The 15,878-nt window shown below is 35.1% G+C and overlaps 2 protein-coding genes across 2 annotated transcripts; both read left to right on the top strand.

Annotated features, from left to right (window-relative positions):
• The first annotated feature begins 2,778 nt into the window (after positions 1-2,778).
• LOC107404922 (ras-related protein Rab7) lies at positions 2,779-5,180 on the top strand. Its single transcript, XM_016011927.4, has 7 exons — positions 2,779-2,971; positions 3,120-3,146; positions 3,254-3,353; positions 4,048-4,194; positions 4,285-4,365; positions 4,473-4,618; positions 4,859-5,180. The coding sequence occupies exons 1-7, from the start codon at positions 2,919-2,921 to the stop codon at positions 4,926-4,928; spliced, it is 624 nt and encodes a 207-aa protein (XP_015867413.2). The 5' UTR covers positions 2,779-2,918; the 3' UTR covers positions 4,929-5,180.
• Positions 5,181-5,620: 440 nt separating this feature from the next.
• Positions 5,621-6,540, top strand: LOC107404973 (uncharacterized). The gene has a single exon (XM_048466834.2). The coding sequence runs from the start codon at positions 5,837-5,839 to the stop codon at positions 6,374-6,376; it is 540 nt and encodes a 179-aa protein (XP_048322791.2). The 5' UTR covers positions 5,621-5,836; the 3' UTR covers positions 6,377-6,540.
• Positions 6,541-15,878: the final 9,338 nt, after the last annotated feature.

The following is a 15,878-nucleotide window of genomic DNA, read 5'->3' as shown; positions in this document are numbered from 1 at the left end:
AATTTTGCTACACCAGCTTCGTATATCTTTCTTCCCATTGCTGACCATTTTAGCAAAGATAGCCTACGTGTGTAATGGCAGTCGTAATGTGTTGTATCCAATAAAATATATATGAATTGTTTGTTTAAAATTTAAATAAATTTTAATTTGCAATTGTTATGAATAATTATATGTTTATTGTTTTGATTGTTTAGATATCTGTGGGGATAAATTATCTATTATTTAAGATGACTTCAGAAGTGATGAGGTTAATTAATTTTTCACTAGCGATTGAAGTTACTATATTTTACTACAGGTGGTATTATGCTTAATACTTACTGCATTTGTTATTATAACTTATATAGGTTAAAGATGATAGCTAAAGCCCACATCATCATTTTACAAACCTCTACTTAAAAGGATTTCTTTTAACCCACTGAGACAAATGCCTGAAATCATCCAAAAATTTAGGCAAAATAAGCTGAAAAATAAACTATTAATATCAAGGTTTTAGCTTTAGGTTTAGTGAGTAAATAATGTATAATTGTATTTTCATTTACTAGATTGAACAAATGCAAAGTCAACCAAATCATATAGTTTTTGAAACATTAAGATAGAATGTACATGGTTCGCAATTGTTAGTAACGAAACATAAAGGATATGAGATTAAAGGAGTTCGATTCAACACTTTGGATAGGGATAATAAGCAGCTTACTTAGAATTGTGGGGTAAAGGTAGTTGCTAAAAATGAGCGTTTTGCTGGTGCTAAGGACAATAAACTTATTTTATCTGAGATGACATACTATGGGGCAATAAGAGAAATTTGAGATGTCAATTACACTGTGTTTTGAATTTTCGTATTCAAGTGTTTAACTTAAATAAAATTGGATATAATTTTGACCCATTCATTATGGCTTCACAAATTCAACAAGTAGTTTATGTTGAGAATCAACTTGATTCTAGATAGTTTGTAGTTTTAACTCCACTACAACATGGTACTTTTGTTGATGATGAATTAGTTGCAGAAGATGTTCTTAGAGATTCTACAATGGTTCACAACCATTTGTCTTTCAGTTGGCAAGTGTGATTGAAAGGGATAATGAGGAAGAATGTGATAATGGCTATGTTTGTAATGATTGCGAGGGGGTATGGATAAAAAACATAACATCTGCTAAACAAATTCGTAATTAGATTCATTAACTTATGTTTAAATAATTATAATTGTTATTATTGTTTTTATTATATTTTTTTTGTTAATTATGTGTACATTCACAAATGCTTAATTTGCTTAATTAATTTTTTTGTTATTGTTGTCAATTAATTTGTGCAAAATTTAGTTATGCTTATTTAATTTATGAATTTGTTATTTTTTATTATTGTTTTAATTTATTTTTTGTTCTTATTCTTTTGATGTAGGTTTATGGACCCGTTTGATCAACAACCTACTTTAACTACATCAATTTAAGTCTTTATTAGGTTTTTTTTTTTTTTTTTTTTTTGGGGGAAATTTCGTAGTTTTAAATTGCTAACTTAATTTTTTGAACTTTCAAAAGGTTTTAAATTGGTTACTTTTTTTTCATTACAGTTTCATACTTATTTTGATCCAGTGCCTATGAATATCTTTAATCCTAGTATATAAATGCTTGATTGCATATTATGGGTAAGTAATTTTTATTTTGGCTAAAGTAAATGTTGAAGTCCCTTGCACCATGGAATGCTTAGGCTTGAGGGCAATTAAGATAGTTGCCTGCTTATCAACAGCCTATGGAGCATGAATGACCTAGATGCTATGAAAGTTATGAATGCGAGCGTAATTGTAAAAATTAACATGAACATAAGTAACATTTTGTAGGATGTCAGAACTTGTGGGATATTTGTGGAGGTTAACAAACTTTCTAAGAGATTGCACTCATGGATAAAATGAAGAAGGACAACTAAAACTAATTTTTATTTGGTAAGAATAATTTTCAATCGGCTAATTTGATCAAGTATTGTTGTAACCATTACATTGTAACTGTTAAATTTTGAGGTTGTCTATTTTATTTATTTATTTATGTAATATCATTTCCATTGTCTTGAAGTAGTTTAGGTTAATGGTAAATATGTTACTTGTCCCAGTTCTTGATAGTTGACCATTTAGCGATGGGATGATGAACACTAATTAAAATCTCCTCTAATGAATGACTTTTCATATATTAATTTGGTTAGGGATATAATAATAGTTTTTAACATTGAAGGTGGAGGATTAATGGTTAAATATCATATTTTAAATATATTAATGGTTTAAAAAGATTGATTTAATATTTTTTTAATGGATAAGTATTATATTTTCGTATCTATATAGCCGCTAAAAAAGTTTTTGCTTTAAAGAATAGTTGCTAAAAAAGTTGATACCTATTAATATTATAGAAATACTATAGTATGGATTATTTATATACGAATTCCGTAATATTAATAATAATTTTTAAAAAAATTATTATTAATATTATTTCTATGTAATAATATTGATGACGATATTTTTAAAAACTATTATCAATAATGTAGATCCATATATATAGACGGTATACATCATAAACAGCCTCATTAATATTATACCATCAACATCGCTCTAAACACTGAAAAAAAATATATATATATTTTGTAGTAAATTAAAAAAAAAAAATGGTTGAATAGGGGTTGAAATGTAAATTGATCAGAAAAAACTGAGGGTATTATAGGCAAGTCAGGATCTCCAGAATCCAGGCTGTCGTTTTCTGGGTTGAGTTGGTGTCAAGATTCATAATTTTTCAGTTGGCTCTTTAGATAATTACACATTTTTAGGAGATAATTAGAAAAATCAGAATTCTCTGTACCTTCCAAATCCCAAATTCATAATTTTTTTTTTCAATTTTCCATATTTTCTTAAGCTTTTGTTTAAGGAAACTTGTTTATTTTGATCCATGGCTTCTCGAAGACGCATGCTCCTAAAGGTGATCATCCTCGGCGACAGTGGGTGAGCTTCTTTGGAATTTAACTTTGATTTTCCTTTTTTCCCTAATAGATAGATAGATATCGTGATTATAATAAGTTTTATGTCCTAATCATAAAAGGAAATTATTTTCATTGTATTTGTTAATTATTTAATCTGTTTCTCATTGCAGGGTGGGGAAAACATCGCTGATGAACCAGTACTCCCTAAAATCTAGATCTTATATTTTTGTTTTATTTTTTAAATTGAAATTTGGTTTCTAATTGAAGGGTTGGGAAATTGATCACCGCCAATCGGGGCGATCAGGTATGTGAATCGAAAGTTTAGTAATCAGTATAAGGCGACAATTGGAGCAGATTTTCTCACAAAGGAGATCCAGTTTGAAGATAGGTTGTTCACCTTGCAGGTGAGACAGAGTTTGAGTGTTCTTTTTGTGTTGTGTTATTCTTTTTCAAACTGGTGCATTTGATATTTGTCAGTGAATGTTTTCATATGAATCCTTGATGCTATAAATATTTGAACAATCATGATTGGGCTATATCGTTGTTATTTTCAGTGTAGTAATGTTATTGTTTGTTTGCCTGTTGAACCACCCATTTGCATAGACTTATAAAGCTGTTGTCTCCAGTGATGTGGATTAATCAATCATACTACTTTTGCAAAATGAGGTGGTTAAGATATTCTGTAATGTCCAAAAAAATGGTAAACTAATCTAAGTACATTGTTATTTTGATTCTTTGTGTTTTCTTTTCAAACCATGCTTTTGTAAACAGCAATTGTGTAACAGGAGCATTGATGGGTTGGTAAATTAGGTGATTCTGGTTGAGATGAGAGGGGTTTTGTGAAATCTTTGTTTGTTCATCTTATTAATACAGTGATGCTGCAGAGATACTTATTAATAAACGAAATATATTTAGTTCTATTCAGTGGTGTAGTAGTATTATCTGGTGTTCTGTTTTTGATCAGCCGTGCTTGATCGCATAAATCTAATGTTCAGTGATGCTTGCCAAAACAAATAGCTTTCAGTTAGAAAACATGCTAGATAGTATACTTAATACATTTTAAAGTTGACTCCTTTTCTTTACCTGTGTTATGTGTAGATTTGGGATACTGCTGGGCAAGAGAGGTTTCAAAGTCTTGGTGTGGCTTTCTATCGTGGTGCAGATTGCTGTGTTCTTGTCTATGATGTGAATGTTATGAAATCATTTGATAATCTTAACAACTGGCGTGAAGAGTTTCTGATTCAGGTAATTGCCACTGGATTGGCTTCATAAATTTTACAAATACATAAGAAGAAAATGACTTAGGTGTTTTGTTTTTGTTGATTTGATGATCAGGCAAGTCCATCAGACCCTGAAAACTTTCCATTTGTGGTCCTGGGGAACAAGATAGATGTTGATGGAGGGAATAGCCGGGTGGTAAGTTGTCTTTTAGTCAGTTGTGATTCTCTGTTTTTTAATGAAATATTGTTTTTGGTATTTTATTTCTTGCTTATTATGTTTGTATTTTGATCTTCTGGTTGTAGGTTTCTGAGAAGAAAGCAAAGGCATGGTGTGCTTCTAAGGGAAACATACCATACTTTGAGACATCTGCAAAAGAAGGATTCAATGTTGATGCTGCTTTCCAATGTATAGCCAAAAACGCACTCAAGAATGAACCTGAAGAAGAAATGTATGTGTTCTTTACTCTAATGTAATATTGGTTGTGTTGCATTTTCTTTAGTTGAGATGATAAAAAACTATAATTGAAACTAGTGTGCATTCCCACCCCTACCCTTCACGGGGAAGAAATCTACCCTGAATATGAGTATTTATTATTTATTTTTTATTTTTTTATACAAGTACGATATTTTTAGTTGTATGCTCAATTTTACTCAGTTTGCTGATGGGTTTTGTTTGTTGATGATTAAAGATACCTGCCTGACACAATTGATGTTGCAAGTGGTGGACGGCAGCAAAGGTCTTCAGGTTGTGAATGTTAAAAGAATTCTTTAATGCTCTTTGTTCCTTGGATTCCGTACGTGCTTAAAATTACTGACTTATAAGTTAGGTGTCCATTTTAACAACAATGAATGATACAGGGTTGGGTTTATTCTATTTTGTATCATAAAGAAAAAGGCATTTCGCCATTTTCTTTTACCAAACACCCATTCTGAAAAAGTATTAATTCACTAGACACTAATGGGTGTTTGGTAAAAGAAAAAGTATTGAAAGAAATTGGTTTCTGAAAATCAGTTTTTTGAGATTTAATTTTCAGAGAATGTGTTTTTTTGGTATTCTTTTTATAATGTTTGGTTAATTATAGAAAAAATAGGATTTATAAATAATTAAATAAATTTGTATATTAAAATTAAAAGTTAAAATTGTATTTAAAAAATATGTAAAACTAATTTCACAAAAAATTTTAAAATGATATTTTTTTAGAAAAATTTACTGTTTTTTTTTTAACTTTCACACATTGTGATATTTATTCTGCTAGTCTTACAAATTTTTTTTTTTAAATGATCCAAACAAAAAAAAATTTCAATTTCCAACAAAATTTTAAATTTCTATTAACTTTATCATTATTCAAACACTCCATAAAAAATAGTTTGATACACCCATGTTATATCAATTTTTTAGAATTTTGTTCACCCAAAAAAAAATAAATATTATTTTTTAACATGACAATTTTTTTAAAAGATACCTCAATTAATTAAAAAAAATTATATTATTATGATAAATATTTGTAACACAAATAAGGAATTTTTTTATTCTTAAAAACCTCATGGAGTTAATAATTACCGCTGTAAAAAGAAAATAGAAATTACCCCTTATTTAAGTAACAGAATGGGAACAGGGTTGCCATTTAGCAAAAAACACTGGTTGAAGCTTCGGCTGAGATTCATCCATGGAGACTACAAAGGAACAAGAAGGTGGATTGCTTCACCAAATCCTTCCACCACGCCTCGAGGATGCGGGCCTTGAAGACTGTGCCCTTCCGCGGGACTCCATCAAAGAAGCTTTCTTCAAGGCAGCCACCGCCGTAAAATCCCGCGCCGCTTCGTTTCTCTCCTCCGATGAGGACGAGGACGCCGACGGAAATTGCGTCAACGACCCGTGGCCAGTAGCCAAGGATCGGGCCGACAAGGTGGTCGGAGTTTGTCCGGAGCCTGAGGCTCCGGGACCATGCGGCGCCAAGAAAGGCGGTGGAGCGGTGGATGTAGGCGGAGACGACATGGTTTTGCGCGGCGATGAGGAGAAGGAAGATAAGGTGGTGGTTGGTGGAGTGGGACTGGGGGAAAGAGGAAAGGCTTGTGTGGAAGGATTGCAAGGGCTAGAGATTGAGGACAAGAAGTTGAAGAATGTCGGTGGCAATGGCGGTGACGAGGAGGAGGAGGAGGAAGAGGAAGATGATGAAAAACCTATATTAGTTGAAGGTGTTGTTTGAAGCCCTAAATTTCATTTCTTTTTAGGGATTGTGTAGTTGTGTATAATGCTAAAAATTTTGGTTGGTGTTTTATTGGGCTACATTTTGTTTTCAAGTTGTGGTTGTTGTTGTTGTTGTTGTTGCTTTCAATTCTTCAACCATCAATAAAATTTCTTTTCTTTAAAGAGTTGAGCCTGCAAGTTTTCGTATGGTTTTTATCATTACAGTCTATTTGATTGGTTATTGAGATTCTGAGACTATGTTTCTGTAAATAGCTTTAGGATAAATTTTGGTCTTCAAATTGGATGTGAAATGATCACGCACTATTATTCTGATTCTGATTTTGATACTGATATGGGGAAACCTATACTGCTTGAGGTTAGGACTTTGTTGTGCTGCCTTAGCTAGTTGCTGGAAGTCTTTTAGGGAATGGTTTATATTCAATTCAAGTTGCATAACTCATGCTGTAGCTAATCTTATACTGTTCTAGTTGTGTTATAATTATTTTGTTTTCGGCTGATGGGGAAAGTGTAGACTAAGTTTTCCGTCATAGAGCTGAAATTTCATTACTTCTGGCTCGGCTTATGCTGAAACTTCAAAACCATGATTCTGTCTTCTATGAAGTTTAGACCCATTTATTCAATCTTCTAAATAATTGCTGCTTCCATTAGACAACAAAAAATTTGGTTCTTTCACATTATGCTATGGTTTACTCCAGTAGCAGTTTTCAATTTTGTAAGCATTGGTATTTTGAGTGGAACTGCCTCTTAAGGTTGGGTTGGGCATGACTAGACATTATACATTTCATGTATTACAGCAAATATTGAAAAATCCCGTTGCTTCCCAAGTATTAGAATGGTTTTGGTCATAAGATAGGGAGGAACGAACCTGGTTTAAGAGTATTATTGAATGTTTGGTGACCCCAAATTCTATAATTTCTTGTGTCCCTCAAAATAATGTTGTAGGAAATGATAATGGGTCAATCAACCTTGCTCATGCATTGTGTGACGGTCTGCACCTTTGGAATGGTCTAGTGGCATTTTTGTAAATATTTGAAGATCGGGATCTTCAATCTCGGGTCATGGAAATCTCTTAAGAATGTCAGTAGGATGGTGCATGTCGAATGGCGGGCCAAGGTATAAAGGTTTGCTAGAGAAAACTCTATTATGATTCCTCGCATAAAGTGATATCTGTTGCTGCCAGAAAGGAAATGGCTCAATAAGCTCTTTAAAGGGGTGGTCCGTATCTGTCTCTTCACGGCCCCCGGCTCCGGCTTCGAGCTTGGGTTACGCGAGCCTCCCATGGGTGACGGCAAGCCATGGGGTGGACATAAGGTGCTACAGAGGTGGTCTTATGTCTCCGAGGGACCGAGAGGCCCGAGGACAATACCGGTAGGTGCTACGAGCTGGTATTGCGCGTCACTCCTGTGCCAGAGGCTGAGTGTAGCATTCGCTATGCCGTTTCCTATCGGCTATGCTAAAGACACACGTAGGTCTTTGTTACAAGGCTATAGCAAACGTGCCATTGAGTGGGGGATCGGGTTCTGCCTCACTCAAGAGGGTTGGAAGTTAAGCAGGCACAGACGGGGCGTCACCGTGCTAGTGTGGGGCATTCATATGTGGGCTTCCGATCTTATGTTGCTACCTTGGGTAGTATGTTGGCACGATGCTAGTGTGCATGCCTCAGGGTCGGGTACTATTCGGGATATGCATGGACCAAGGCCTGAATGGAGAGTTGGATTGCCGGCTAGATCTTGGCACAAGGTCGAGCTGCAGGCTACCGAGTGGGCATGAGGCCATTAGGCTAGCTTGTTGGGCGGCGTGAGCCTTGATGACTATGAGAACCTATAGATGGGGCGAGCTTCTACGCTAATGGCCTTGATGCCAGGAAGCAATCATAGTCGCCTATATGCGTGACTCGCTAGAGTAGTTCACGTCGGTGAACCTCAGGGGTGTACGATTGGATATCAGATGGGTTGATAGATGAACTTGGATAGTGAGAAGGCTGGCCTTGACTAGAGAGTCTTGGTGCCGCATGGTCTATTTCCGCTGCATAAATGTAGGACCGTGACACATTGCATGGGTGTTTTATCAGTACTTGTTCTTGCCTGTAGTTTGGACTAGGATACACAGGTGAATATTTTTCAATGGTTATTGGGGTACTCTATTTATACCCAAAAAGAATTGGGCTACATTGGGGAATTTGGTCCAATGTCCTTTTTAGAAGGGCTGTGATAATATATACCCCTTCATTGGTTTTTTTTTTTTTTAACCCTTTAATATCCATTACATCCTTAAAAAAATTTTAAAAGACCTATATATCCTTTATTTTAGATTTAATATAAGGAAACTTTTTGTGGCTCCTCCGATTTGGCTTCTGGGTTCTTATCAAAAACCAATGTTGAGATTAGAAAGAGGACCAAATCTAAAGACAACAAGTTTGAGTTTGAAGAAAGCAATGCTCAGATCTTCAGGCTAATGCTCGACAATGCCCATCTTCAATCCCGCCTTTATTTCTACGAGTATCGAAATGCTTTTACCTTCTCACTTGTGGTTGTTTCTTCTCTGCTGCTTCAGAAATACTTGAATGGTGGATCGGAAGAATCTGGGTCTTTAGCAAATGGTGGTTTTGTTCCGATTCTACTAGGATTTGTGGGTGTTTTTAAGTTTTTGACGTTGCTCGCCAATGTTTCTTTTGAAAAATCTGCGTCAAGGAGGCTGGAGAAGCCGTGAATAGAATCACCAAAAATTTTGAAAACGTAATCAAATTGGCAAAAAAATTTGATTACCATAGGACTTTGGTAATTACCGATGAAACCTATGGCAATTAATTTGCCCTTGCTAGAAAAATTACCGTAGGTTTCATCGGCAATTACCAAAACCCTTGTGGTTATCACATTTTACCAATTTTTTGGCCCCCACAAGTCCCATAATATGTGTTAATGCAACAACATGCAAAATATACATTCGTCAATGATCGTAAGGAGAAAAAATCTCGAAAGTTCAAAAAAAGTTCTCAAATTGCTAAAAAACATTATTACCGTAGGGTCTTCGGTAATTACCGATGCAACCTACGGTAATCAATTTGTCCTTGCTGGAAAACTTAGCGTAGGTTCCATCGGTAATTACCGAAACCTCTGTATTAATCACATTTTACCAATTTTTTAGCGCCCACAAGTCCCTTAATGTGTGTTAAATGCAACAACATGCAAAATATACTTTCTTCAATGATCCTTAAGAGAAAAAATCCCAAAAGTTATGAAAAAGTTCTCAAATGGGCACAAAAATTTGATTACCATAGGACCTTCGATAATTACCGATGAAACCTACGACAATCAATTTGTAGCTGCTGGAAAAATTATCGTAGGTTTCATTAGTAATTACCGAAACCCCTATGGTTATCACATTTTACCAATTTTTTGGCCCCCACAAGTCCCCTAATGTGTGTTAAATGCAACAACATGCAAAATATACATTCTTCAACAATCCTAAGGAGAAAAAATCTAAAAAATTCTGAAAAAGTTCTCAAATTGCCAAAAAAAAATTTATTACCGTAGGGTCTTTGGTAATTACTGATGTAACCTACAATAATTAATTTGTCCTTACTGGAAAAATTACCATAGGTTTCATCGATAATTACTGAAACCCCTGTGGTAACCATATTTTACCAATTTTTTGGTGCCCACAAGTCTCCTAATGTGTGTTAAATACAACAACATGTAAAATATACTTTCTTCAATGATCCTAAAGAGAAAAAATCCCAAAAGTTCTAAAAAGGTTCTCAAATGGGCACAAAAATTTGATTACCATAGGGCCTTCGGTAATTACCAATGAAACCTACGATAATCAATTTGTAGTTGCTGGAAAAATTATCGTAGGTTTCATCGATAATTACTGAAACCCCTATGGTTATCACATTTTATCAATGTTTTTGCCTCCACAAGTCCCCTAATGTGTGTTAAACGCAAAAACATGCAAAATATACTTTCTTCAATGATCTTAAAGAGAAAAAACCCAAAAAGTTATGAAAAAGTTCTCAAATTGGCACAAAAATTTGATTACCATAGGGTCTTCGGTAATTACTGATGAAACCTACGGTAATCAATTTGTCCTTGCTTGAAAAATTACCGTAGATTTTGTTGGTAATTACTGAAACCCCTATAGTAATCATATTTTACCAATTTTTTGGCCCTTACAAGTCCCTTAATGTATGTTAAATGCAACAACATGCAAAATATACATTTTTCAATGATCCTAAAGAGAAAAAACCCCAAAAGTTCTGAAAAAGTTCTCAAATTGGCACAAAAATTTGATTACCATAGGGTCTTCGGTAATTACCAATGAAACCTACGATAATCAATTTGTAGTTGCTGGAAAAATTATCGTAGGTTTCATCGATAATTACTGAAACCCCTATGGTTATCACATTTTATCAATTTTTTTGCCTCCACAAGTCCCCTAATGTGTGTTAAACGCAAAAACATGCAAAATATACTTTCTTCAATGATCTTAAAGAGAAAAAACCCAAAAAGTTATGAAAAAGTTCTCAAATTGGCACAAAAATTTGATTACCATAGGGTCTTCGGTAATTACTGATGAAACCTACGGTAATCAATTTGTCCTTGCTTAAAAAATTACCGTAGATTTTGTTGGTAATTACTGAAACCCCTATAGTAATCATATTTTACCAATTTTTTGGCCCTTACAAGTCCCTTAATGTATGTTAAATGCAACAACATGCAAAATATACATTTTCAATGATCCTAAAGAGAAAAAACCCCAAAAGTTCTGAAAAAGTTCTCAAATTGGCACAAAAATTTGATTACTATAGGGCCTTCGGTAATTACCAATAAAGCCTATGGTAATCAATTTGTAGTTGTTGGAAAAATTATCGTAGGTTTCATCGGTAATTACCGAAACCTCTATGGTTATCACATTTTACCAATTTTTTAGCCCCCACAAGTCACCTAATGTGTGTTAAATGCACCAACATGCAAAATGTTATCCATTTTATTCGACAGTTAATGAGAAATGAGGGTAGATGAGAAATGGAAGATTGTCAAGACCCGTCTAAAATTCTTCACCGGAACCCTAGACAAGCCCTGATCCCAGGGAAACCCTACCGGACCTTCCAAAAGAAAATCTGGTAGAACCTCCCCTAAGGGTTGGACTTGCCAAAAATTTCCTACACTGAAAACACACTTCTATATACATCCCTTTATTCCTCCCACATTACTTCAATTTAATTCCACAAATGGCAGAACTTTGAAAACAAATTAAATAAAAGGCATATAATGGAATTAATTTAGTAAATAACCAATCAAAATATACCATCATAGATTCTCGTCCGCCCACACCACTCACTTAGTGCTACACATGTCAAATACACTTTAAATATGCCAATGCGTAACATAGAAAGAAAGGTAAAACAACATCACATTAACAATAAAAAAAAAAAAAAAAAACTATAACAAACCTTTTAATGATGATGGTATTGATGTAACTTGCCTGAGGGCTATTATATTCCCATACATATATTAATGTAACTTGCCTGAGGGCTATTATATTCCCATACATGTATTAATGTAACCCGGTCAACCTTGGTCAAATTTGAAAAATTTTCGGTGTACTTCGAGACGGGGTGTTACAATCTTCTCCCCTTACAAAAATTTCATCCTCGAAATTTTATACGTCACAGAAACGCATAAGAATATTGATTGCGAATTTGTGCCTCGAGCTTCCACGTCGCTTTCTGGACTAGATTAATTCACCACGAGACTTTTGACTTGAGAAAATAGTTTTATTGACCCATACGCATTCTTCATGATTCAAACTCTGCACTGGTCGCTCCTTACATGACAGGTCTTCGATGTCCTTTTGTAGCTCCGATGCGCGAAATACATCACATACCTGTGTTAACTTTTCCAAAAATGCTAACTTGTACATTACAACACCAATTCTTTCGCTAACCTCGTAGAAACCAAGATAATGAGAACTTAGCTCTCTCTACCAACCAAAGCGTACGACTCTCTTCTACGGAGATGATTTCAAAAAAACTCAATCTCGGACTTCAAGTTCAGGGTCTCTTTCCATGCAGGTCGGCTTAACTAATTGGTCAATCTTGAGCAGCTTTCAACTTTCTTGAATGGCCTTTTCCTTATTCATAGTGATCCGTAGGTGTTCACATCCAATTCATGTTGGTCATTGTGTGGTGCTTCTCCCCACCTACTTCACTCCAATATAGTGGGGTTTAACACTGCCTTCCATATAGAATCTCATACGAAGACACCTCGATGCTCGCTTGGTAGCTAATATTACAACGAACCTTATAAACGACAATTGCTTATTCCTACTTCATTCCGACATTACATAATGCACGGTCTCAGCATAACTTCCAAAGTATGAACTTTTGCACTCTGCTTGTCCATTGGCCTAGGGTGGAAGACAATGCAGTAGTCGAGCCTCGCTCTAGTGTATTTGTTAACTCTGGTGAGAACCACTCTCACATAGATAGGAAGTACTCTGACTTAGTTGGTTGATTATTATCCAAATGTCATTATACCTTTTCACTATGGGGAAAAGCTTGTATACGGAATCCATATTGGGTCGCTCCCACTTCCACACACGGGGATAGACAAGGGTTGAAGCTACCCTGAACGTTTCTGCTTCCCGTTTTCACTTGTTGGAAACTTAAACTTGAGCACCTTGATTCGAATTCTGTAACTTCCTTTATCGTGCCAAACCACCAATATTACTTAGTGAGCGTCCGATACATCCTCACACTTTCGGGGTGTACCGCATACATCAAATCACGTGCTTCCTTTAGGATCTCCCTTTCGAACTCAACGATATCTGACCCTTAAATTCTTGATTGACAAAACTTGGACCTTAAGTCGATCTTAAAAATACCTTAACACCTTGGGGTTGATCGACAGACATCCACACTCAGCAACAGATATCGATTACGGGTGCTCACCTTGTTAAGTTGTCGGTAGCTGATACACAACTTAGATTATCATTCTTTTTCTCCATGAACGAAATAGGCTCCTGTAAAATGATATGCTTGGTTGAGCGAATCCCTTATTCACCAATTTTTGCAGTTGATCCTTTTTAACTCCCTTAACTTTGATAGAGCCATACAAAATGGTGGTAAAGAATTAGGTCGATGTCCAAAGCCAGCTTGATGGCGAAATCGATCTCTTTTTTGCGGTCGTAACTCAGGTAACTTCTTTGGAAACATTTTCAAACGATTCCCACTATGAGCACGTCTTCCAACACTCACCATCACCCACATGGGCTAGATACCCTTAACAACCACTCTTCGAGAGCTCCCCTGGCCGCGAGGGTAAAAATTAACCTTGGTAAGGACCTCCTAATTCCTCCATGAAGCAACACTTCAAGTAGGTCGAATCGCCTAAACGTTACTTCCTTATGGTAGCCATCCACAAATATAAGATCCGCGGCTACCCAATTCGCAACTAGGATTACTTAAGAGCCCAAACGATCCAACTTAATCAGGTTTGCTTCTCTCACCTGATCTTCGGTAAGGAAGAGACAGCCATCTGACCATTTGACTAGGGCATACGGATTCCCCCTAAGGATAGACGATTTCAGTTGGCACCTTCAAAGAGTATGGTTACTTAAATTCAGACAACTAATTTGTTTCAAAACACGAAAATAGTGTTCCAAGATGGTTAAAACAAGGGAATAGACACGGATGGGACGAACAACAATGCACAGTCCTTTAGGAATACTAGAACCTAGAGCTTTGATACCAACTGTCAGGACCCGTCTAAAATTTCTCACCGGAACCTTAGACAAGTCCTGATCCCAGGGAAACCCTACCGGACCTTCTAATGGAAAATCCGGCAGAACCTCCCCCAAGGGTTGGACTTACCAAAAATTTCCTGCACTGAAAACACACTTCTATATACATCCTCTTATTCCTCCCACATTACTTCAATTTAATTCCACAAATGGCAGCACTTCGTAAACAAATTAAATAAAAGGCATATAATGGAATTAATTTAGTAAATAACCAATTAAAATACACCATCATAGATTCTCGTCCGCCCACACCACCCACTTAGTGCTACACATGTCAAATACACTTTAAATATTGTTTTACAAATATGCCAATGCGTAATATAGAAAGAAAGGTAAAACAACATCACATTAACAATAAAAAAAAATTAAAAAAAACTATAACAAACGTTTTAATGATAATGGTATTGATGTAACTTGCCTGAGGGCTATTATATTCCCATACATATATTAATGTAACTTGCCTGAGGGCTATCATATTACCATACATGTATTAATGTAACTTGCTTAAGGGCTATCTCACCTATCCAGAGGCTACCACTTGTCCGAGGACTATTATACTTGTTCGATGGCTATCTTTCTTGCCTGTAGGCTGTGATACTTATCCGAATGTACCATATGGTAGTAATAATAATAAAAACAATAACAAAATTAAAATTAAAGATCTCATAATAATGTTAATAAAAATAAAAACAAAAATAATAATCAATAATAACAACTATAATTATAATAATGATAATACTAGAAATTGGAATTATAATAAAAATAATCATTATAAATAATAATAACAATCCCGATAACAGTGACAATAATGATTAAATAAATAGTTAAATACAATTAATAGTAATAAGAATATAATAACATCGATTAAGAATATTAGTAAGAAATTAAATCACAAATAGATAACATAACATAAATACATAAAATCATATCTTAAAATCCATAGCATAAAATGAAATATGCACACTCGCAATGGAGATACGTACGATACCTTCTAACATGCTACGTGATCCATGATTCCAGTTGTCGCCGGCACTTTGCTACCAATACAAACCAGGGTGGTTGCCTATATTGGCCATCCGATCCCCTGGACTCGTAGGCAATATGGTTGTGAGGCTAGCTCTACATGGACCACATTGGTTCGCCGCCTCCGTATGGTGTGGTATATATAGTATAATATCAAATAATATAACATACAATTATATGTATGAACATATAAAAAAATACTTGATGCACTATACTATATACCAGTGGTGCCCGAAGGTACCCAGCGTCTCGAGCACCGACTGAGAGAAGGTTAAAGAGAGAAACTTGCATACGGTCGCTTCGGCATCCCGACAGCGCTGCTGCTTAAACTGTCATCCCAGCCATGGAGGGGGCCAGCTTATGACCAATATTAAACTTGCCTGTCCTCGGTCCGAAGGCAACTCACAGGAGACGTTACAACTTGCGCGCTTATCATAATCACATATACAGTACAGAACACCGGTACGTGTATGGGTGCATTTAAAAAAAAAACTATAAATTTCATAACATTATAAAATATTAAATTTAGATAAAATATAATCCAATTCATATGCTTTTATCAAATACATAAACAATAATAATAAATAATAAATAATCAAATATACGGATATTCTTGATCACAATAATTTAATATAATTATCTTTTTCTTCTCAATCCTTCAATTCAATTTATAC

The sequence above is a fragment of the Ziziphus jujuba genome, chromosome 1 (assembly GCF_031755915.1).
Source record: "Ziziphus jujuba cultivar Dongzao chromosome 1, ASM3175591v1".
Classification (NCBI taxonomy): Eukaryota; Viridiplantae; Streptophyta; class Magnoliopsida; order Rosales; family Rhamnaceae; genus Ziziphus; species Ziziphus jujuba.
This window is presented reverse-complemented; position numbering and strand designations above follow the sequence as displayed.